The sequence below is a fragment of the Tachyglossus aculeatus genome, chromosome 15 (assembly GCF_015852505.1).
Source record: "Tachyglossus aculeatus isolate mTacAcu1 chromosome 15, mTacAcu1.pri, whole genome shotgun sequence".
NCBI classification, from domain to species: domain Eukaryota; kingdom Metazoa; phylum Chordata; class Mammalia; order Monotremata; family Tachyglossidae; genus Tachyglossus; species Tachyglossus aculeatus.
This window is the reverse complement of record NC_052080.1, coordinates 11,967,144-11,992,881: the sequence shown is the minus strand read 5'-3', so window position 1 is coordinate 11,992,881 and position 25,738 is coordinate 11,967,144. Positions and strand designations below refer to the sequence as shown.

Here is a 25,738-nt window from a genome sequence, read left to right as displayed (position 1 = left end):
AGCCCCACATGGGACAGGGGCTGGGTCCAACCTAATTACCTTGCATCTACTCCAGCATTAAGAACAGAGCTTGACTCATAATAAGCGCTTAAAAAATACCATCGTCATCATCATCTTGGCTTCCTTTTCCCTAGATTGAACAACCTACATTTCTGGAACCTTTCCTCTCACAATCCTTGCTCATTTTTGCCATTGTTCTTTGGATCCTTTCCAGTTTCTTTATATCCGTTTTAAAATGCAGTAACCAATAATGGTTGAGAGTCTAGAAGACAGGTCTGATTAGTCGATATTAAATACTGTTCCTCCTTAACATTTTGTATTTCACATTCAACTTGGTAGTGAACGGCTCAGATATGTTCAGTTGTGAGGCAGCATGCCCTAGAGGAAAGGGCACGGACTTGGGAGTCTCAAGGCCTGGGTTCTAGTCCAAGTTCAATCAATCAATCGTATTTATTTATTGAGCGCTTACTGTGTGCAGAGCACTGTACTAAGCGCTTGGGAAGTACAAGGTGGCAACATATAGAGACGGTCCCTACCCAATAGTGGGCTCACAGTTCAATCAATCAATCAATCCATCAGTAATTATTAGAACGATTAGTGTGTTCTGAGCCCTGTACTAAACACCTGGGGGAGTACAATATAAGAGTGCTTAATAATAATAATCATGGTACTTGTTAAGTGCCCAGACTGAGCCCCCTTTTTCCTCTTCTCCTCCCCATCCCCCCCCCGCCCTACCTCCTTCCCCTCCCCACGGCACCTGTATATATGTTTGCACAGATTTATTACTCTATTTATTTTACTTGTCCATATTTACTATTCTATTTATTTTGTTCATGATGTGCATCTAGCTTTATTTCTATTTATTCTGATGACTTGACACCTGTCCACGTGTTTTCTTTTGTTGTCTGTCTCCCCCTTCTAGACTGTGAGCCCATTGTTGGTTAGGGACCGTCTCTATATGTTGCCAACTTGTACTTCCCAAGCGCTTGGTACAGTGCTCTGCACACAGTAAGCGCTCAATAAATACGATTGAATGAATGAATAAATGAATACTATGTGCCAAGCATTGGGATAGATAGAAGCTAATCAGGTTGGACACAGTCCCTGTCCCACATGCGGCTAACGCTCTTGATCCCCACTTTGCAGAAGAGGCAACTGAGGCCCAGAGAAGTGAAATGACTTGCCCAAGGTCCCACAGCAGACCTGTGGCAGAGCCGGGATTAGAACCCAGGTCCTTCTGAACCCAGGTCCACGCTCTAGCCACTAAGCCATTCTGCTCCCAAGACTTGGTAGGCATGTTACCTGCCCACAAGGAGCTTACTGTTTCTGGACTGCGAGGTGACTTTTTTGTGCCTCCGTTTCCTCATCTGCAAAACGGGCATAAAAATCTGCTCTCTCTACCTCTAAGATAGTGGGAAAGGGACTGTGTCTGATCTAATCATCTTAAATCAAGCCCAGCACTTGCCTCAGAGTAAGTGCTTAAACAATATTGCAACTACTGGTCTTCCAAGGTTTTTAATAAATAGATACTGTTTTATTTTATCCATTGAAGGGAAAGGCTCATTCTGTGAATGTACACAGGGGAAAGCAGTCTTCCAATGAAGAGAGAAATAACAGCAGCACCAGAGAAGCCCAAGACCTAACTGAAAGAAAGGTTTATTCTGAAGAGAGATTTGTAGGCCAGGATCAAATGCTTTGAAGAATTCTGAATAAGTGGCTAAAATGATGATACTGGACTATAAAAAGATAATGGAAAAGCATAACAATAATATATTTGATGGTAATTATTTCAACAATAACGGTGATTATATTTTGAGTTAACAATTGTTTCCCTTCAGGGATCAGGCCGCATATCTAATGGACAAGACACTGAATTCAATTTCAGAGGCTCTAAATTGTATTACTGTCTCTTTGATGGCTAGTAGGGTAACCCTGAAGCCAGATTGACAGAGCCACTGAACAAAAGACTGCGTAATTAAACCGACAACTGAAAATTCTAGGACATCTGGTCAAAATTTAGGGAAAAAGGGGATTCTTTTCAATTTAAAGAAGGGCAAATTGACATGTTAAAAATGTACTCATTTTTCATTTTAATAAGATGCTATCTTGAAAGTGTGATCAGTGTACTATTTCTACTGGTGATTGGGCAGCGTTAGGCTATTTGGGAGTCGGCGAGCCAAGGAGAGAGGAAAGGAGAGAGAGAGAGGGACGGAGAGAGGGTTTGGAGTGTCATTAATAATAATAATAATAATAATAATGACTGTGGCATTGATAAGCGCTTACTAGGTGACAGGCACTGTACTAAGCGCTGGGGTAGGTACAAGCAAATTGGGTTGGACATGGTTCCTGTTCCACCTGGGAGCTCACAGTCTTCATCCCCATTTTCCAGATGAGGTAACTGGGGCACAGAGAAGTCATGTGACTTGCCCAAGGTCATACAGCAGACAAGTGGCAGAGACGGGATTAGAACCCAGTTATGACCCCAGGAAGATGCCCACCTCCACCAATCTTGGCAGGCCCCAGGATGCTCCCCAGAACTTGTCCAGGTTCCTTGTCAAGCGGGGCGGAGGTGCAGAGGAGGGGGCGGGAGGCTATGGTAGTATAGATGCTTGAGATCCATTTTTTTTCATGGTATTTGTTAAGCACTTACCATGTGCCAGGCACTGTACTAAGTGCTGGGGTAGATACAAGATAATCAGGTTGGACACAGTCCACGTCCCATATGGGGCTCAGTCTTAATCCCCAGTTTCCAGATGAGGTAACTGAGGCCCAGAGAAGTTAAATGACTTGAGGTTACAGAGCAGACTGATGGGGGAGCAGGCATTAGCTCCCAGGTTTGTACTCTTTCCTCTAGGCCATGCTGCTTCCCCATTATTTTAAAGCCCAATTTTCAGCCTTTAGAGGGTGGATACAATGTTGATCTTCACCTTTTTGTCAGGCAAAGAAGCAAACCTGACCAAAATTGCTGATGAAAAAAACTAAGTGAAAATCCAATTAAGAAAACCCCTCTTATTCCACATAAAGGGGATCCAATACCCATTCTTCCTTCTACTAATACCCATTCTTTCTTCTAGACTGTGAGCCCTCTGTTGGGTAGGGATTGTCTCTATATGTTGCCAACTTGTACTTCCCAAGCGCTTAGTACAGTGCTCTGCCCACAGTAAGCGCTCAATAAATACGATTGATATGTACTAAGACCGTGACCCCCACGTGGGACCAGATTATCCTGTGTCTAACCCAGCACTTAGTATAGTGCTTGGCATATAGTAAGCACTTTACAAATACCGCAATTATTCTTAATTATTAAAAGGCAAGTACAGTTGCAGCAACTAACACTGGCCTAGTTGTAACCTGCAGTAATCCAGTAGAACAGTGGATGTAGAGGGACACGGATGAGAAGGGAGGGAAAGGAAGTGAAGTGAAAAGCAAGAGGGGCTTGGAGAGATTTGGGTTTCAAAAGGAAATATGTGACCTGGTGGAAAGAGACAGAGTAGAATGAGGGGGGAGTTGAGTGCCATTTCACAAAATATGAAGACGTATTTTTAACATAAACTTAAAATTCTATCTTCAAATATTATTTGGGAGAGAAAAGAGCTTCAGCCATAAAGCAAATCGCATTACTTTTTAAAATATATGGAAGTGTCGTTTTCAAAATGTATTAAAATCCTCATTGCCAACCATGAGCGCGTATATGTTATGCTCATAATAACGCAAGTTTGGCTCGAAAGCACTTACCAATACCATTTTAGAAAAGACTATAAAGACCCAGGGAAGGCCCATTAAAAACCACTTCTAAAATGGAAAGAAAGATGATAGACCAGAAAAGTGAATGGGTGGCCTAGCGGATAAAACACAGGCTTGGGAGTCAGAGAACTTGGTTTCTAATCCCAACTTTGTCACTTGACTGCTTTGTGACCTTAGGCAAATCACTTAACTTCTCTGGGCCTCAGCTACCTGATCTATAAGCAGCGTGGCTCAGTGGAAAGAGCCTGGGCTTTGGAGTCAGAGGTCATGGGTTCGAATCCCGGCTCTACCAATTGTCAGCTGTGTGACTTTGGGCAAGTCACTTAACTTCTCTGGGCCTCAGTTACCTCATCTGTCAAATGGGGATGAAGTCACTTAACTTCTCTGGGCCTCAGTTACCTCATCTGTCAAATGGGGATGAAGACTGTGAGCCCCACGTGGGACAATCTGATCACCCTGTAACCTCTCCAGCGCTTAGAACAGTGCTCTGCACATAGTAAGCACTTAATAAATGCCATTATATATATACATATATATATGTATATATATATATAAAACGGAGATTAAGATTGTGAGCCGCACTTGGGACATGGACTGTGTTCAACCTGATTGCCTCATATTTAATCCAGCGCTTAGTAGAGTGCCTGGCACATAGCATAGAACAATATATTGCCCATTTGTACTTCCGAAGCACTTAGCACAGTGCTCTGCACATAGTAAGCACTCAATAAATACGATCGAAAGAAAGGAAGACAAGCAAGCACTTAATTCGAGCTATTAAAATAAAATTCCGTGATCCAAATGGGTCATCACTGTCACGACTTAGACGATAACTTCCATCACTGACAGCTGTGAATAACTAAGATAGTTCTCAAGAGTCTTTGACTGCTGATTTTACAACGTCGGCCTTTTTTCTAAATCCAGCCAAAAATGATGCAGCACGGGAAGTAGCATGGCCTAGTGGAAAGAGTACGGGTCTGAGAGCCAAAAGGACCCAGAGTTCTCATACTGGCTCCGCAAACTTGTCTGCTGTGTGACCTTGGACAAGTCACTTGACTTTTCTGTATTTCAGTTACCTCATCTGTGAAAAGGAGATTAAAACTGTGAGCCCCATATGGGGCAGGGACTTTGTCCTACCTGATTATCTTCCATCTACACATCGCTTAGAACAGTGCTGAACACATAGTAAGCACTCAACAAATACCATCACTATTATTCTTATGATGATAATGATGTGTACTTTTTAGCAATGGTGGTGTGAACTCAACAAACCACTGGTAACAAATTCTGCTTCAGGATGGAAAACTGAAGTCGCTTTTGAAAGAGTCAGTAATGGTCGGGGAAAAGGAAAACCCATTCTAACAAGAGTTTCAGAGTCTGGCACCTCTTCATTGCTGCTGTATTTCAAGAGGAAGCTGATTTTTAGTAGCTATGGATGCAAGAAACAATTCTTCAATAACATTTGGGATTAGTCAGGAAAAGGAGAATATTTAACATGACAAAACACACCAAGGGATTTGAATTTTAGGGATAAACCACACGTCGGATCAGCTACAGGAAGAATAGATGCGCTTTAATTTCAAGAGGCTGTTCTGATACTCGATCTGCTTGGCATTAGGACCGTAGTGGCAGGAGTCTGTTCAGAGCTAAATCCTAAAAACCGCTCAGAGCCTCAAGTTTCTTTATGGTGGAGATGTTTTCAACCTTGTTATCAACTCAATGAGTGGTGAATGACAAAATGGTGGTTACTGCTGTAGTTTTAACAAGTTGGCTGAAGGCCATTTGCTCCATGCAGGGGAGATTATGTTTCTCCCTGCTGGCATTACAGGCTCAAACATGGGCTCAGAGTGGCCTAACAGTCTGTCTGACTGACATCGCATGCTTATCTAGGCAAAATCACCTCCCCTTTTCTCTCCAGAAAAGACACATTGCAACATGGAAGGCAGGTTCTCTCTACTCACAGAACAGTACCCTTTCCTTGAAATCTGTTTATGTATAAACACCATGTAGGGTATTAGGCTTCATGTTAAGCATGAAAATGGGGAATGGGGGTGTTCAATTTCTTTTGAATTAGAGAAGAGGCTAATCTCTTCTTGGCTATGAATTTGCCACTTGGATAATTTCCTTTGTCTTTGTGATACTTCTCACATCTTCCCTAGGTCAGATTCCAATTCCCGGTAGCTTTTCAAACTATTCTTCACTCTGAGAACCAAGTGCTTCTCTCCTTTCTAGAACTGACCCAGTGTAAGGATAATAATAATAATAATGGCTTTCTATGTGCAAAGCACTGTTCTAAGCGCTGGGGAGGTTACAAGGTGATCAGGTTGTCCCACAGGGGGCTCACAGTCTTAAATCCCCATTTTGCAGATGAGGTAACTGAGGCACAGAGAAGTTAAGTGACTTGCCCAAAGTCACACAGCTGACAGGATGCCATTCCTAGATTCAGTACTACCTCCCATCTCCACAACTACTTTCTCTTCTTCCGACTCTCTAGCGCTCTGGTTCTGTGCATAATAATAATAATAATGATGGCATTTATTAAGCTCTTACTATGTGCAAAGCACTGTTCTAAGCGCTGGGGAATTTACAAAGTGATCAGGTTGTCCCACGGGGGGCTCACAGTCTTAATCTCCATTTTACAGATGAGGTAACTGAGGCACAAAGAAGTGAAGTGACTTGCCCAAAGTCACACAGCTGACAGTTGGCGGAGCTAGGATTTGAACCCATGACCTCTGACTCCAAAGCCCGGGCTCTTTCCATTGAGCCATGCTGCTTCTCCTAATGTAAATGGAACACGTAAATGGAGGACGGGCCTGGGTGTCTAAAGGACCTGGGTTCTAATCCCAGCTCTGCCACTTGTCTGCTGTGACCTTGGGCAAGTCACTTCACTTGTCTGGGCCTCAGTTACCTCAAGTGTAAAATGGGGATTAAAAGGCTGAGAGCCCCATGTTGGGGCATGGACTGCGTCTAACCTGATTAGCTTGTATCTAGCCTAGTGCTTAGTACAGTGTCTGGCACACAGTAAATGCTTAACAGATTCCATTAAATCAATCAATCAATCATATTTATTGAGCGCTTACTGTGTGCAGAGCACTGTACTAAGGGTTTGGGAAGCACAAGTTGGCAACACATAGAGACGGCCCCTACCCAACAGTGGGCTCACAGTCTAGAATATTTATTACTCTATTTATTTATTTATTTATTTATTTATTTATTTATTTATTTTACTTGTACATTTCTATCCTACTTATTTTATTTTGTTGGTATGTTTGGTTCTGTTCTCTGTCTCCCCCTTTTAGACTGTGAGCCCACTGTTGGGTAGGGACTGTCTCTATGTGATGCCAATTTGTACTTCCCAAGCGCTTAGTACAGTGCTCTGCACATAGTAAGCGCTCAATAAATACGATTGATTGATTGACTGATTGATAGAAGAAAAAAAAAAAGTCCCCAATTTTGAACCCAGCCTGGAAGAGCAGAACAAATACCTATAGTTCATTTTGTTTTAGGATGTTTGAAAGAAGCAACATCCTGGAGGAATAGGTATGATATCCCTGGACCATTCCTGTTCACTGACTGTATTACTGGTTGGGCAGGGCGGCCTTCTGGAGCGGCTTGGACGGAACTGGGAGGATTGGAACCTCACCCATGAGGAACTGTGTCAACTGGGAATTGTGGAACGAGCTCCAGTATCGTTTTTGTGTGTAATGGTGACAGTTGGGTCTGAAAGGCCTCTTGTAAGCCTTGAGTCACTGACTCTTTAACGTTCTGAGGGAACGGGGATAATAATCTCTGTTCAATTGCTTATATTGCTGTCAGTGGCTTTGAGTCACCGGGCCACGTGATGCAGTCCACCTGGTGCTATGCAAATGGCTTCCCTTCAACGCTGTGCCCATCAAAAAGGTCAATCATTTCCCTTTCAAACATTTAAAAACCCAGCATCTATTCGGCCTGAAAACCTTCATCTAAAACCCATCATCTGCTCCTCTGATAGTCCCTGCACTCGCTGTCTGGCCAGACCAACCAACCTGCCCCCACCATATTTTTCTCCCAAACGACTGTTCACAGTTCTGCTGACACCACCAAATCTCTCTCACCCTCTGCCCCCAAACATGATTCTGATTCAGTAAAGACTGTGATCGCCGATAAACCCGTTTGAACGCTAGACAGCTCCGACTTCTTCTACTGTTTGTATACTGTTCTCTGCACTGCAGTACAGCTGCAGTTTTGAGAGCCTGATCCTGCCATTAAACGGTCATTGGAAAGATTTACTGTCCCTTAGAGCCATAGGCGTCTTCATTTTTAATTCAATTCCAGAGACTCAAGGTTAAAAAAAAAAGCAAACCATGATGGTGGAATAGAAAAGAGAGCATTATTTTTCAAAAGAAGGATACCAGAAGAGGTGTAGTAAAGAGATTCTGACAACAGACATTTAAGCTACTTTGGGGTTCCTCCTCCTGCATCTCAAAGTGTAATTTTCCCCATCTTATTCACCCTTCATAATTGATCCTGATACTGCTCTCATCTTTTCAAATGTTTTCAAATAGGTTTGCTTTGCTTTATATATATATATATATACATATATATATACACACATACACACATATGTAAAAGAAGACTTGCTTCCACTCATCTTTTTTTTTTTCTCTCTCTGAATCTTCACTGCAGGATTTTCCTGGGGATAAGCCCTCCCCCAGGACCCTTCTCTGTCAGGGAACAGCACCCAATTTTATAACCCGGACATTACCTAATGTTCTGAAGCCCTATGATTAGTATTTTTCAGGAAAAATGGACTCTTTCTAATTGCTCTTCCATCACCTGAAGAGGAAACCCTGCATAAACTTTCTTATTATGCAATCAGAGCCCTAGGAAAAACGGTCTCGATAAAGAGAATGGTAACCTAAAAAGAAAAAAATTGGGCTCCATTCACTTTTGATAGGAAATTTGTTTACAGTCATACAGCTCAACTACAGTTGGAAAAGCAGTGTGGCCTAGTGGATAGAGCGAGGGCGCGAGGGCTTTGGGAGTCAGAAGGACCTGGATTCTAATCTGCTGTATGGCCTTGGGCAAGTCACTTAACTCTTCTGTGCCTCAGTTACCTCATCTGCAAGATGGGGATGAAAACCATGAGTCCCATGGGGGACGTGGACTATGTCCAACCTGATTAGCTTGTATCTACCCCAGTGCTTAGTATGGCGCCTGGCCCATGGTCAGCCCTTAACCAATACTATTAAAAAGAAAAGATGCAGTGCGCCGGGCTAGCAATCTTAGTGCTTTCCCTTTGTACTTATTTACTTTGTACTTATTTATTACTCTATTTATTTATTTATTTTACTTGTACATATCTATTCTATTTATTTTATTTTGTTAGTATGTTTGGTTTTGTTCTCTGCCTCCCCCTTTTAGTATGTGAGCCCACTGTTGGGTAGGGACTGTCTCTATATGTTGCCAACTTGTACTTCCCAAGCGCTTAGTACAGTGCTCTGCACACAGTAAGCGCTCAATAAATATGACTGATTGATTGATTGATTGATTGATTGATTGGGAAGGCTAGACTCCGCAAGACCAAGAGGACAGTGAGCCGGACGTACCCAGTCTTGGCGAAATTGGTCCAGTACGTCATGACGACCGCGCTAAGCATGACATCGTTCTTGGAGAAATTGCAGCTGAAGAGCTCCGTCGGGCCGATCATGGGGATGCCGAAGACGTAGGGGACCTCATCTCCGTGGGCGGAGTCGGCCCAGCTGGGCTTCATCTCACTCTGGCAGTGGTGGTAAAACGCGTAGAAGTACGTCGGGGAGCCGTACTGGGCGTGGAGATCCGCCGTGGCCACCGCCGGGGCCACCCACTGGTGGTCCGTGAACAGGGCCACCAGAGTCTTCCTCCGGGTTTCGGGGTTTTCCTTATCCGCCCAGTCCGTGTACATGAACTTTATGGTCTCCCGCAGGGTGTCCTTCCCTTCGGGGTAACCGTACAGGTTGTCCACGAAGTTGGAGACGGAGAAGTCAAAATCGTTGGGCGAGACGCCATCTTCGTTGTCCACGATGCCGTCGACGAATTTCAGGCCTTCCCCTTGGTTGACGCCGAGCATTATGTCATAGTTGAGGAACTCCCCCTGCTCCATGAGGATCTGAGGGTCATCTGGGATGACGTCACCATCTATCACGGGACCGAAGGCAATGTGGTACGTCGCGGGAGTGATGGCCTGCTGAATGAGTTCTTTGTGGTTCTTGTTCCGAAGGCATTCAACCATGTCGGTGGTATCCAGCATGTTGCAGCCGACTTTATCTGCCAATATCCGAGTGTACTTGGCAGGCTGGTAGTTCACTGCCCAGCTGGATAATGCTGTTCCGCTTTGTATGATGGCCTTTTGGAACAGACCTGCAGGTGCAAATTGTGTACATGCAAATGAAAATCCAAAATATAAAAAAGCAGCTTTTACTGAGCAGAGAATGCTTCTATTGTACGGCGGGGATGTGAATTTCTCGGTACAGTAGGGCTCAGATTTCCACTCATTCTGAAATCTTGGGACGCTCGTTGCTAGTAGAACGCACGCCCAGACACGGACTTGCGAGGTTAATTGAGTGTTTTAATGAAAATGAAACTTCTTTGACAAGTTTCTCAGAGCCTCTCTCCTCTCCCATTTCCCCCATTCCACAGTACCCCTGTTTTACCCAATTCTAAACTCCAAGAAATTGCTATCCCTAAGCAGGGTTAACCACAGACATACGCATCCTCTTTACCTTGAGTTTATGCTCTTCCCAACGTAAAGGTCAACAGTAAACATAACGCTCACCTCAATCACTGGGCACTAAGTCACTGTTAAAAGTTCGGTAAAATCCAGTTAATACGTTCAATGTTCAGGAGGACTTTGCTCTGAAATGATTCTGTGTGGCCTATTTTGGATTTTCTTCAGTAACCGGAATATTTGAACAAATTAAAGATGTACTCTGGACGGAAATTAGCTCTCCGGGACAACTCTGATGAAAGGACATATTCAAACCACTCCTAATGAAAACGCTTCATTTGAATACGGCGCTTGTGAGTATTATTTGAAAAGCTGGACTGAAAGTGACACTGGCTCCTTCTCCCATATTGCACAAAGCAGCAAAAATGCCCCAGGAAGATGTGGGAGTGTGTGCTGCTTTTTAGAGGGCTTCAGTAGGCTGTCCCACCCTCTGGACTGTAAGCTCGTTTTGGGCAGGGATTGTGTCTGCTGTTTCTGTTGAATTGTATCAATCGATAAATCACATTTATTGAGCACTGACTATGTGCAGAGCACCGTACTAAGCACTTGGGAGAGTACAATCCAACAGAATTAGCAGACACATTCCCCACCCATAATGAGCCTAGAGGGGGAGATAGACAGTAATATGAATAAATAGAATTTATAATATATCATTTAAAGATCTGCACAAAAGTACCGTGGGGCCAGGGGTGGGGAGAATATCAACTGTCCAAAGGTCACAGAATGAGGTGCACGGATGACGCAAAAAGGAGAGCGATTTGGAGAAATGAGAGCTAGCACTCTCCCAAGTGCTTGGTACAGTACTCTGCACTTAGAAAGCGCTCAGTAAATTGATGGATTGAGTTTATACAACAATATAAATTGATGTCTTATTTCAACAGCCAGCTTGGCTATGAGAACCCCAATCCTGACCAAGACAAGGCAGGCGATACAGGGCGGCAAAACTCACAATAACCTGTTTACTTTCTTGCCTTTTCTCCTTGAGTGACAGCAAGAGTTCAGCAGATGTCGATTCAAGAGCTGCAAAAGGCAGAAATCATCCATCCCTGGGTTCAAGGGGCTTTGCAGAGCCATTTTTTAAAATCTTGTAAGCAATCGATAGGTGAGCAGCATGGCTCAGTGGGAAGAGCACGGGCTCGGGAGTCAGAGGTCATGGGTTCGAATTCCGGCTCCGCCACTTGTCAGCTGTGTGACCTTGGGCAAGCCACTTAAGTTCTCTGTGCCTCAGTTAATTCATCTGTAAAACGGGGATTGAGACTGTGAGCCCCACGTGGGACAACCTGATCACCTTGTATCCCCCCCAGTGCTTAGAACAGTGCTTCGCACATAGTAAGTGCTTAACAAATACCATTATTATATGATTATTATTATTACGGTACGATTATTACGGGGGGGCATCGGTCAGGAGACAACCCACGAAATTGGAACCCTGTTGTCTCTGAGGTACTGTAACCTTGACCAAGTTACTTAACTCTTAGGGGCCTCTTTACCGGTGCATTATCCATCGGGATACCACAGAGATTCACAAAGGTCACTCTGTGGATGGAGCAAATCAACGAAATTCAACCCTCTCCAAGGCCTCACAAGCGGAAAAATTAAAACTTACAAAACTCCTCGAGGGTAGGGAAGCTCTACTTAGAGAAAATGGTGAACCAGTGCTGAGAAGCAGTGTGGCCTAATGGAAAGAGCACAGGTCTCAGAGTCAGAGGACCTGGGTTCTAATCCCAGCTCTGCCAACTGCTTGCTGTGTGACCTTGGAAAAGTCATTTAACTTCTCTGTGCCTCAGTTTCCTCAACTGTAAAATGAGATTTCAATACCCGTTCTCCCTCCTACTTAAGACTGCGAGCCCCTTGGGGGACAGTGACTGTGTCCGACCTAATTAACTTGCACCCACCCCTGTGCTTAGAACAGTGTTTGACATACAGTAAGCGCCTATCAAGTACCAGAAAACAAACAAACAAGGAACTTTCATAAAATTACAATGAAAATAGATGTTTTCTCAAACTGACAGAAAACATTTTTGGGGTAGATGCAAATAGGCCCTTTGAAGACCAGTCAGTCACTTTTTCCAAGTGCCAAATGAATATCAACCCAATTATTTTGCATCTATCCCAGCGCTTAGTATTGCGCCTGGCACTTAGGAAGTGCTTAGCAAATGCACTAAAAATAGCTGCTTAGAAAGAAAGAAAAATTAGCGAGAAGAAAACCATAAGTGTTGTAGATCTTGGGACTAAAAAATTATAATGATCCATTCTATCATTCACTTACTACATTTGTACATTCACAACTCTATAATGACAAAGGTTTCAGCTTGACATAGATTTTTTTTTCCCAAAGGTTCTCAGTAAGTAAAATTTTACAAATTTATTATATCTTCTCCCTTATGCCATCTAATTCAATTATACCTAGTTCAGTGGCACAGACCTTCCAGCACTAAATAAGATAAGGTGATGCTAAATAATTTTATTATTTTAGAAAACCATTCTATTTAATGAGACTTTCTGGCACTTCCCAGGAAAATGTTTTGATTTTGCTATACCTGTTCGAAATAGGATCAATACTTGATAGAAACAAATACACAATACAGGAATGAAAGGGAACATTTTGTCTTTCAGATTTCTTTCTTCTTTCGATTTTGGGTACCATAACACTTTGTTTTAGGATTTTCTGCAAGACTTGAGTATTGGAAATGTCTTTAAAATAAAACTTAAATGCAGCCAAATCTCCTATAATCGGGTGATTGTGTTCCCGAAGAGCCTTGCATTATAGTACTTACCCTTTTGTTGACAACACACACATCTTCAGAGGTACTTCTCTTGATATCACATTGCATTCTATCCCGATATGCTTTGTCTCAAAAATATTCCCTAATTCCCCAACAGCATGCAAATTGTGGCAAGAAAACACAAGCTGTTTTACTGATCTACAATCACGTTTGTTGTGGGTGCCAGGTGCGGCTTGCTGCTTATTCAGTTACTAGAAAAGCAGCGTGGCTCAGTGGAAAGAGCACGGGCTTGGGAATCAGAGGTCATGAGTTCTAATCCCGGCTCCACCACTTGTCAGCTGTGTGACTTTGGGCAAGTCACTTAACTTCTCTGGGCCTCAGTTACCTCATCTGTAAAATGAGAATTAAGAATGTAAGCCCCACGTGGGACAACCTGATTACCTTGTATCTCCCCCAGAGCTTAGAACAGTGCTTGGCATACAGTAAATGCTTAACAAATGCCATTATTATTATTATTATTATTATTATTATTATTATTTTAGTTGCCTGGGAGTCAGAGAACCTGGGTTCTAATCCCAGTTCTGTCACTTGCCCACTTGGCAACCATGGGCAGGCCACATGACTGCTCTCTGCCTTAGTTTCCCTAGCTGTAAAATGGGGATAAAATCCCTGCTCTCTCTCCCCCTTAGACTGTGAACCCCATGAGGGCCAGGGATTGTGCCTGACCTCATTATCGTTGAATTACCCCAGTACGTAGTACAGTGCCCGGAACTTAGTAAAATCGTAACAACCACCACAATTATTATCATTAAATGGAAAAGAAACATCTTTTTTCCAGGAAAACAAGAGCCAACCATTGGAGGTTAATGGGCAGTTCTCTCCGCTTAAGTTTTGGTGGAGGGTTTCCTAGCAAGATTTGCGATTTCCTCTGCTTGCCCTCAGCTTTGCACTTCAATCCCTCGATCTGGACCAAGGTGACACTTTTATTACCTTCTGAATAGTGAGACAGGGTCAGCAGGCTAACGCAAGATGCTCCGGCTCCTGAGCCAAAGATAGTCACTCTTTTCGGGTCCCCTCCAAAGGATCCAATGTTTTCTTCAATCCACCGTAAGGCTTGGATTTGGTCAAGTAAACCATAATTGCCTTTGGCCGCCTGGTCCCCAGTACTTAAAAAACCTACAAAAGGAATGAAAAAAATGTCACAGAATTACTTTTTTTTTTTTTAGAAGGAGCTTATAGTGAGCTTCTTTTCCCAACAAGTACTGTACCCTCCCAACCGCTTGGTTCAGTACTCTGCACACAGTAAGTGATCAATAAATGCCATTGGTTGGTTGATTGAAAACAACAGAACACCTCCAATGTAATCCTTGTAAACAAAATATTAGGATTTTTTTCTGCCTATTTATAAATCAACTCTGAAGGTGAAAATTACTGTTTACTAGATCTAATGCAATACTTCAAGGCAGAATTAAAATGTTTGAAAGTTTGAGATTTTGCACATAAATAATATACAGGAAATATTGACCAAAATACTGAATTTGGATTATTGTAGCAGTATGGGAAGGAGTATAGCGTAATTTTTTCATGGTAAATATTCCTGAGAGATTTGTATACATTTGTTGGGCATATACTGAAACTCCCTTAAATACAATCCTTTCAGCCAAAGTAAGCCAAAGGTACCTGTTGAAAAAAATGCTGCGCTGAACAATATTTATTTTACAAAGAAAGCAGAAATCTCCTAGCAATTCAGCACTGACCCTGCAGATGTAACTAAAATATCAGACTCACTTTAGAAATTGCTTTCAAAGGTAGTCTAAATTTGTTAATACTACAGTTACCACAGCTTTAAAATGGAGTGTATCATCTCCCCTACTATTATTGCAATGCAGAATAGTGTCAATGCCAGAAGATAGTGATTTGTTTTGATTTTCTGGAATGAATTCCCAGGAAGCCCTCCCATACTGCAGAGAGACTAGACCCACCGCAATCACCCTAAGAACTCTTTAGTAGAAAAGACAGCATAATCTCTTTCGGTGACATTACAGGAGATATTTTGTTCATCCATTAAAGACTATTTATTGGGCAGTAACACAATGCTTGGCACTCTAGAGATTCTGTGCACTGGGGACACATCACACCGCCCATGGTTTATAATCTTCTAAATCAGAAACGATCTCATGAAATGTCCACTCGGCCAACGCTTAATTCCCTATCCCGAGAGTTTTTTTCCGATGAACTTTAGAAATCTAATTTGGACCTAGAACTGGACCTAGATTTCGACCCTAGGCATTCAACAAGTGTTCAGGAGCAACGACATTTTTCAGAGAAACTTTGTGACGATTTACCATGGAATGAAGCAGGTCCCCCAAGTTAGAAATGGCCCTTTCAGACCCCACCCTCGCGTCTCCATCTCTAGTCCTTGTCTTTCTTTCTGTCCCTGGATCTATGACTCTTCCTCTCTCTGTTTGGCTCCATCTCTGACTGTCCCTCATCTCTCCCCTTACGGCCACCCCGCTGTGTCTCTCCCTTTGTGTCACCCCATGTCTCTGTCTCTGCATCCGCCCCCACCCCACAGTTCTAGGTCCAAATTAAACCTAGACCTAGATTTAGGAATCTAGACAAGAACACGATTTTGTAAACGCCTCAAGACTCACCTATTACCAACCCAGAGAACACATCACATTGAGGATGCCTAGTTTGAATTATTTCCCCTGCATGTGTCTATGCTAACGTGCACAGATGACTAGTAGAGGATTCAACCAGACGACGATGCCAAGTTTTCTTCCTGCCCCCTGCCATTTAATTAGAAAGGTCTAATTAGTGTTTAAGGCCTACAAAGTGTTCAGAAGCAACTGCATTTATCAGAGAAACGTTGGGATGATTTGCCATGGAATAAATCAGGTCGTACACGTCAGAAATGTCCCTTTCCATAAGCTTCCCAATGGAGATGGCTCCAATAGTAATAAGCTTCATACTTAGAACAATATGACTATCTTCTCCTGTCCATTTATTCTAGAGAAAGCTGTGATGAATTTATAAATGGATCCATGATTTTGTGGTAGAGGCTCAGTTCTTTCTTGATCACAGTCCTTTAATAACTTGTCTTTTTCTCAGCATTTTTCAAGGTATAAGAGAATGACCTACTTGCGGAATGGTTGCTGCCCTGTATAGCAATGTGCAGTTCAATTCTGTAAATCTTAAGCCTTTATTAAATCAGAACCCTGACCTCCTCATGAGACAGAGACTGTGCTAACCTTTGAAACAGCAGGGTAATTAATATTCTGAACCTAAGCATGTTTGAGTTCCTCCACATGGAGTAAAAGGTGATAGAGGGAAACTGCTATTAATGAATACCTGCTGTTACACAAATGAAAAATATTTTTCGAATTGTTTCCATAGTTCTTGATGTGGTCCACATTTTTTGGAAATTGTGCATTTTTTATCATTGAAAACAATAACTAAACAGAATTGCTGAAAGATGATTCAGAGAATAGACAACTTTTTTTTTTTCTGGAGGAGGAGCTCTCATTTTAACTCATTGTCATCAGAGGGAGATACTATCCTGAGAACAGTAGTAGTAGTAATAGTAGTAGTACTAATTGATTATTGATAGTAATAATAGAAGAGTAGGGATGGTATCTATTGAGCACACTAATAATAATGATAACGATGGTATTTGTTAAGTGCTTACTATGTGCCAAGCACTGTTCTAAGTGCTAGTGTTACTAAGTGCTTGGAAAATACAACAGAGGCACGCCTCATTCAGTTTCAGTGGCATCTTCTTTGAAAACGAAGGATGGATATTTATACCTATATCAATCAATTAGTGGTATTGATTGAGTGTCTATTGTGCGCAGAATACTGTAAATAAGCACTTGGGAGAGAACAACAGAGTTGGTAGAAACAGTTCCCTGCCCACAAGGAGTTTATAGTCCATATACTTTCCTAACCTGGGCTTTCCAGGAACGTGGTTGACGAAGAACTGGTTTAGGATCCCAGGTTCTCGTAAATATTGGGGAGACTGAGCTCCTGCTATTCTACACCCTGGAAAGTTCAGCTGCTTCATGGGCTGTAGCAGGAGCGGGGGAATATGATCATCTCAGGCTCTCCCTGAAGGTGCTTATAACTGGGGAGAAAGGAACCCGGTACTGACCAGCCAGAGTCATAATGTCTGGAATTATTAAGCACAGTAAAACCTCAAAAGGAGAATATGGCAGGGAGAGGGTTTGGAAGGCTTCCAGGGGAATTTTTGTTGGTTTTACTTTCATCTCACCTCCCATCCTGCCAACAGGAGAAAACTCTCTGCGGGAGTAATGTCTAATCTTTCCACTTCATAGCCCTCCAACTGCCACATCAGCACTTTCACATCCCCTCTAGACCGTAAGATCATTTTGGAATGTGTTTACCAACTCTGTTATATTTTATTCAGTATAATGCTCTGCACACAGTAAGTGCTCAATAAACACAATCGACTGACTGACTGACCTAAGCACTAGCCATCCCCCCACTCCTCTCTCTCTGCCACTTGTCAGCTGTGTGACTTTGGGCAAGTCACTTAACTTCTCTGGGCCTCAGTAACCGGGATTAAGACTGTGTGCCCCACGTGGGACAACCTGATTACCTTGTATCTACCCCGGCGCTTAGAACAGGGCTTGGAACGTAGTAAGCACTTAAATACCATCATCATTATTATTACTATTATTGTTACCATTTTTTAATGAATATATGCTATTGCTTCCTCCTATTTAGGATTTACTTGAGTGTCTGTCTCCCCTGCTAGCCGGTGAGATCCTTGAGGACTGGGATGATGTCTGCTAACTCTACTGCATATTCCCAAGTGCTTACTACAGCTCTATGCCCACAATAAGCACTTAGGAAATACTGATAATTGATTGATTGAATGTAGGGGTGACCCTAGCTGTTTGCAGCTGAAATGTGCTAAAAGGAAAGAAAAAAAAGAGCTCTCGTTAGGTTGTTTCAGAGCCAGAATAGCTTCAAAATTTCCAGAGCCTCCTATAATGGAAACTGCCAAACTGCCCTGAAAACTTCAACCTCATTTCAAAACCCAAGTTGACTGGGAAGATGCCAATAAATGTATTGATGGATTCAGTAATGTCTTTACCATCATTGGTTTGGGCTCTTAGTAGAAGATAGAGTTTGGGATTTTGTGGGATTTTCTCTCCCTGCTAATGAAACAGACAGCTCGAGTGTCTAAAGCTGAAGGTATTGAACAGATGGTTCCTCATTTAAAAGAACATATTTCTCTGAAAATACCCAGCAAGCCAGCCAATACAATATTTGACTTCTGAATTTTAAAGACTTTAAACTCCAGGTTTTAAGGCCAAAGCCAGTAACCTACATAATTCACAGCGGGAGATAAAGACGCCAAAAGGGAATTTTCATTTATTTTTCTGTGCTACTGGGATTTTCACACAGATTTCACAATGTCCACTTAGTTTTAAAAATAAAAATGCCTCCAAAACTAGCCTAATTTTTTTTCTGATGCTATGAACCTCAACCTTTTCATCTGGTATTCATTCAATCTTATTTATTGAGCACTTACTGTGTGCAGAGCACTGTACTAAGTGCTTGGGAAATACAAGTTGGCAACATATAGAGACGGTCCCTACCCAACAACGGGCTCACAGTCTAGAAGGTACCATGAACAATCTTATGGGGACATCTATTTGATCAGGTTCAAGGATAATTCATGTAATTTAGGTTGAGACAAATTACTGTTTTTCCACGATTTCTTTGTTTAAATACATAGCCATCAGTTTCCCCATTGGTAAAAATGAGGATTTATCATCATCATTTACAGAGTGCTTACTGTGTGCACGGCATTGTACTATACACTTGAGAGACTACAACACAGTTGGTACATGTGTTCCCTTTCCAAAATGTGCTTTTGCCTCCACTTTAGACTGTGAGCCCCGTGTGGAGCATGGATTATCTTGTAACTACCTTAGTACAGTGGTTAGTACTTAGTACAACGCTTGGCACATAGTGGAAGAGCTTAGTACCACAATTATTAGTACAGCTTTCTCTTTCAGATGAAGGACCTTATCTTATCTTGTGGGTGTGTGCATTTGACAGAAACACTTAAAAGGAAGTCTGTTTCTTGGGAACAACATGATACCTTGGGATAAATTTGGAGCAGCAGAGACAAATCAACCTGAAGTGCCAACAAGAGGGAAACTGAGACGGCAGAGTGGGAATCACGGAAGATGTATCTCTGGATTGGCAGCTCCTTCTACACTGTAATCTCGTGTCTACCAACTCTGTTCTACTGCAGTCTTCCAAGCTCTTAGTACAGTGCTCTGCACACAATAAGTGCTCAATAAATACCACTGATTGATTGGAAGGTAATTTGTGGGTAATGAGGGGGTTTAAGAGGGTGGTCACCCTACTCCCTTAAAATAGAGAATGTGTCGGCTGTCATACTTAAAGATAAGTCAACTGCTGGGGAGATTTTCATCAATGTTGGTGGCTGAAAAAAAAATACATGATCAACAGTCCCTTCCACCTTAGGTACATAGAAGAGTTGCCTCCTGCTGCAGTGTTGCATTTGTTAATCAGTGACTGTCTTTTTTATTTCTCCCTATTGGTGTCCTAATAATAATAACTGTGGTATTTGGGCCAGGCACTGGACTAAACTCTGGGATGGACACAAGTAAAACAGGTCAAACACAGCCTCTATCGCACATGGGGCTCACAGTCGTCGTATCCATTTTGCAGATGAGGCAACTGAGGCCCAGAGAAGTGAACTGACTGGCCCAAAGTTACATGGCAGACAAGTGACAGATCCGGGATTAGAACCCAGGTCCTCCCGTACTCTGTCCCATCCACTAAGCCATGTTGTTTCTCTTGATCTTCCTGCAGCCTCTCATCCAGTACGATCATCACACTGTCTGGGTTTTAGCCTCGTTACCATACTCCAAACTTTAGCTCCCTTTGGAAACCCCGAGAGCCCTACCTCCTCCCTCTGCAATGCCTGGTGATCTCATCAACTGCTCTGTAGATAAGGAGGAGGCAGTCAGCTGGGAACTTTGCCAAGGGCCACCCTTGCCCGGTCAATGCTCTCTCCCACTTACACAGTCTCCTGCCTCACAACCACCTGTCTGAAGGAGGTTCTCTGTCTGCTCTTAAAATCTGAAACTCCTACCTTGGCCATGAGCCCTGTGCCTTCTAAACTCTCCAAAAGGCTTGCTCTCACTTTCCTCCCCTATCTCACTTTTATCTTCATCTCACTCCCTCCTTTTTGGCTTCAAACCTGCTCAAGTCTCCGCCACACTAAAAAAAAACCCCTTCTCTTCTGCCAACTCAAACTCCTGGGTTCAACCAATTTCTCTTTCCTTGCATTTCTATCCACAGTCCTTGAATGAGCTGCCCACACCTCTGCTTTCACTTCCTTTCTACCATGTCTGCTGTGTGTGACTTTGGGAAAGTCACTTATCTTCTTTGTACCTTAGTTTCCTCCGTGGTAAAATGGATGTCTGCTGTGTGTGACTTTGGGAAAGTCACTTATCTTCTTTGTACCTTAGTTTCCTCCGTGGTAAAATGGATGTCTGCTGTGTGTGACTTTGGGAAAGTCACTTATCTTCTTTGTACCTTAGTTTCCTCCGTGGTAAAATGGATGTCTGCTGTGTGTGACTTTGGGAAAGTCACTTATCTTCTTTGTACCTTAGTTTCCTCCACGGTAAAATGGGGACTCAATATATGATCTCCCTCCTAATTAGACTGTGATCTCCACATGGGACGGGGGACTGTGTCTGACCTGATTATCTTGTATCTAATCTCAGCACTTCAAAGCGCTTGGAACATAGTAAGCGCTTTACAAATACTGCTGTATTAGAATTAACTCTCTTTTCTAGCCTCCTTCACAAGGCAATGTCTAGGTCCTCACCCTTTCTTCTCTTTCTTCACACAATCTCTCAGAAATCTCATCCACACACTTCTCTTCAGATACCATTGCTTTGCAGATGACTTCCAAATTTACCCCACCATTGACCTTTTCATTTTCCTTATACTGCAAAGCTGCATTTCCTCTTGCAACCAGGATATTTCCATATGGACATTTGCCAGTTTTTTAAAATGGTATTTGTTAAGTACTTACTATATATCAGGCACTGTGTTAACCTCTGGGGTAGATACAAGGGACTGGACACAGGGACTGTGTCTTTCCTGATTCGCTTGTACCCACCCCGGTGCTTGGTACAGTGTCTGACACCCAATAAGTGCTTAACAAACACCACAATTATTATTATTATTACAAGATAATCAGGTGGATAATCCCACGGGGGGCTTACAGTCTTAATCCCTGTCTTACAGATGAGGGAACTGAGGCACCGAGAAGTTACGTGACTTGCCCAAGGTCACAAAGGAGACAAGTGGCAGAACTGGAATTGGAACCCAAGTCCTTCTGACTCTAAGGCCCACGGTCTAACCACTAGGCCATGCTTATAGTTAACATGGCAAAAAGATAACCTTTTATTTTGTTTCCTAAATCTCTTCCTCGTTTTCCTCCTCCTCCCTTTTATAAGAACAATCAGTTTTCAACAGAGCAAGGGGCAGATATTCAATAAAATCACAGTAAAATCCCCGTAAAAACTCACGTAGAAAGGGAAAGTTGAACGCCCGGCAGATTTTAAAGGTGGTGGAGATGCATGAAAATAGTAGATCAAATGGAACAATAAATATTCTCAAATCAAAAATGCAGGTTAAATCTGACCTGCGGCCGGTCTACTGAAAATTTCATGAGTACACCAGACTTCACTGTCATAAACACAAAGCTGTAATATTCTTTGAAATTTGAATTTGACACTTTTGCCTTGCATGAAACCAATGAGCTTTTGTTAAGTCATCGTTTTCCTGCTTCGCTAAAATATCTATTTTCTGGTATGAGTTCTGGATCATTAGTCAAATGTATAATTTATCCCTTACTGAAAAGCCCAGTCTTGATACTAAGAAATCTGTCATCAAAATGAGAAGATGGGTCTCAAATTAAACGCCACCTGAGTGTTTTTTTCCTAGAACAAAATGCTCATTTGAATAACGTAGCCATCTTTCCAACCGATTTCCTTTGAAATTAATGAACCCTGGGAGTCACAATTTCAGGAGACAGTCAAAAGAGCATCATGGAAACAATATGCTGATTAACGTCAAACTTATTTTTTTTTTAATGTAGGAGCCTGGAAACGGTATATGCCTGCCATGAGTCACCTCAATTCAAGGAAAGCTAAATGTAACTCATTTATATTCCTTTTTTATTTTTTGGCTGCAGTAATGTTCACTATGCCCATAGAATTTTTATAATGCCCTTTAAAAAAAGCAAGGAAGGCTTCCTTCTACCACATTTTACTTCAGTCACTTTATACCTGTTTTTACTAAGTATTATTTAAATGGAACAACTCAAAAGGTGGAGAACTGAGAAACCTTCAAGAATGTAAAAATCAATATAATTACCAACAATATTTATTAAGCACTTACCATGAATGAGGCATTTAGGAGCACACAATAAAAGTAACAGGTAAGGTCCCTATTCTCAAGGGAGTAGTATGGCAGAGGAAAGAGCACAGGACAGGTAATTACTATAATAGTAATAATACTAATAATATCAATAGTGGCATTTAAATGCTTATTACGTGTCAAACACTGTACTAAGATCTGAGGTAGATACAAGTAAGAGGCTCAGAGACTGGGTCACGGGAGGCTTGCAATCTAAAGGGAGGAGAGAACAGGTATTTAATCCTCATTTTAGAGATAAGGAAACAAAGGCCCAGAGAAGTTGTGATCACAAATGGCAGGGGAGGGATTATAACCCAGGCCTCCTGATTGCCAGGCCATTGCTCTTTTCACTAAGTCACACTGGTTGGTTTTAGCCCTGGCTTCCCTTCTTGGCGAGGTATGAACCTGGGCGAGTCACTTTGCTTTTCTGCGACATGGTTTCCTCACCTGTAAAATGGGAATAAAATGCCAGTTCTCCCTCCTTCTTAAACTGAGTCCCTTGTAGGGCAAGGACTAGGCCCAAACTAATTATCCCATATCTACCCCAGCAAAGAGCACAATGTTTGGTGCATAGGAGGTGCTTGATACATATCATCATTATTAATATAGGTAATATTAGGAAGAGTTATTAGTACCTACAAAAATAATAACAACAATGATGGCATTTGTTAAGCGCTTACTATGTGCCAAGCACTGGGGAGGATACAAGGTGATCAGGTTGTCCCAAGCAGGGCTCACAGTCTTAATCCCCATTTTACAGATGAGGGAACTGAAGCACAGAGAAGTTAAGTGACTTGCCCAAAGTCACACAGCTGACAATTGGTGGAGCTGGGATTTGAACCCATGACCCCTGACTCCCAATCCCGTGCTCTTTCCACTGAGCCACACTGTGTTCTAAGCATTGTATTATGCACTGGGAAAGCACACAGATGTTCTTTAGGCAGGGGAAAGGCAGCTTTCTTCAAGTTTTTGTTAACATTCAAAGGCAGTGTGACCTAGTGGAAAGAGCACAGGCCTGGATGCTAATTCCAGCTCTGCCATCTGCCTGCTGTGTGACTTCGATCAAGTGATTTAACTTTGCTGTGCTTCAGTTTTCTCATCTGGAAAATGGAGATTAAATACATATTTTCCTCCCGACTTGGATGGGGACTTGGTTCAACTTGACTATCTTGTGTCTACCGCAGTTCTTGGTAAAAAAATAAGCACGTAACGCATATGATTATTTTTCTCATTATTATTAACAGAGAATTGGCATTTACCATCCCTGGTTAAAGAAAGCTAGCCACGGAACAACCTATCCAAACAAGGCCTTTTTGGTTACTTATGCCCAAAATAAACTAAATGAAAGTCCAAAGAACCATCAAGGAAGCTACACTGAATTACTTAAAATTAAGTGTCAGACACTGTACGAAGACAACTATCTAGGAGAGGTAGACAGGTACTTAGGAAACCGGGTATTGTGATCAATCAATCAATCGTATTTATTGAGCGCTTACTGTGTGCAGAGCACTGTACTAAGCGCTTGGCAAGTACAAGTTGGCAACATATAGAGATGGTCCCTACCCAACTAGAAGACTGTGATGGTGGGAACACTTTAGAACGAAAAGAAAGCTCCATTTTACTGGTAATGAAACTTTTGAAGTACTGATATTTGTCTGTTTTTGACTTCTTCAGGCAATTTATGATGGACTGACAGTATAAGTTGTAACTCTTAGAAACACTGGGGAAAAAATTATCTGTGGAGATGCACAATCTGTCAACAAACTTAAAAAATATCGATTTGATATGAAATTTGGAACTTTGGCCTGAGGTATTTTTTATTTATTTCCTATGAGTCCCTAATAGATGAACAGTATAGGCCAAACAATACAGTTTCTGCCGACCTATTTATTAAAGAAATGAGAACATAAAAGTGGATAAGAGAACAATGAAGCAAGTTTGGAATTTAAAATTTCCTAAGCTATGCCATAAGGACCATAGCTTTGCAAATAGCTTTGCATCTTTCCCACCGTCCCAGCCCCCCCAAATCAAAATGTTGTTTTTTTTCCCCATCTTTTATGGCATTTTTTGGATCCATGGTAAGTCCAGTGGATGTTTAGTTTCTGGACATATTTTCTCTGGAAAGTGATCTGTGAAGAAGTTAGTGTATAACCATTCTTCCACTTGGCAGTGTTCCCTGCTAGTAAAATCCCAACGGGTTCCATGGCTATCTGCAGTGACTGTCTTGCGGATTCTGATTTATGAAGAGTTTGGGATTCAAGGCGGATGCACCTGAAACTCTCTGGAGTCAGATTTGGGCCAATCCTCTCTGTCTACTCAACTTAGCTCTTGCTACTAAATCTTCCGGCCTCTCACTCAGGTACGGCCCTCCATCCAGGCTGTTGTGGCTTGTGGTGCCACTTCCCATTAAACTTGGGCAGGTATCCATCTAATTCGGCTCCTGACGAGTTCCAGAAAATGGTGCTTTTGTCTCCCGTCCACGAGTAATAACGTTGGTATTTGTTAAGCGCTTACTATGCGCCAAGCGCTGTTCTAAGTGCTGGGGCAGATACAAGGTAATCAGGTTGTCCCTCGTGGGACTCACAGTCTTCATCCCCACTTTACAGATGAGGTAACTGAGGCACAGAGAAGTGAAGTGACTTGCCCAAGGTCACACAGCAGACAAGTGGCAGAGTCGGAATTAGAACCCACGACCTCTGACTCCCAAGCCTGGACTGTTTCCACTAAGTCCCTCTATATGAAGCCCCAGGCCATTTCAATTTCTCCCCTCCAACAGGACAAATGAAGCCCTTTCTTCCTCTAATGTCAACTTTCTCCTTGACCTCAATCTCGCCTGTCCCACTGCTTACCCCATGTCCACACCCTTCCTCAGGCCTGAAACTTCCTCCCTCTTCACATCCACGAGAAGCAGCGTGGCTCAGTGGAAAGAGAGAGCCCGGGCTTTGGAGTCAGGGGTCATGGGTTCAAATCCCAGCTCCGCCAACTGTCAGCTGTGTGACATGGGGCAAGTCACTTC

General features: G+C 42.5%; 1 protein-coding gene across 3 annotated transcripts in view; it reads right to left on the bottom strand.

Annotated features, from left to right (window-relative positions):
• Positions 1–25,738, bottom strand: part of NLGN4X (neuroligin 4 X-linked) — a 181,248-nt gene that overhangs the window by 12,211 nt on the left and 143,299 nt on the right. For all 3 annotated transcript variants that reach the window (XM_038757161.1, XM_038757163.1, XM_038757162.1), the window contains 2 exons: positions 14,206–14,391; positions 9,333–10,122 (listed from right to left, as the gene is read on the bottom strand). In XM_038757161.1, the coding sequence (XP_038613089.1) occupies positions 9,333–10,122; positions 14,206–14,391 (976 nt within the window). The remainder of the gene's footprint in view (positions 1–9,332; positions 10,123–14,205; positions 14,392–25,738) is intronic.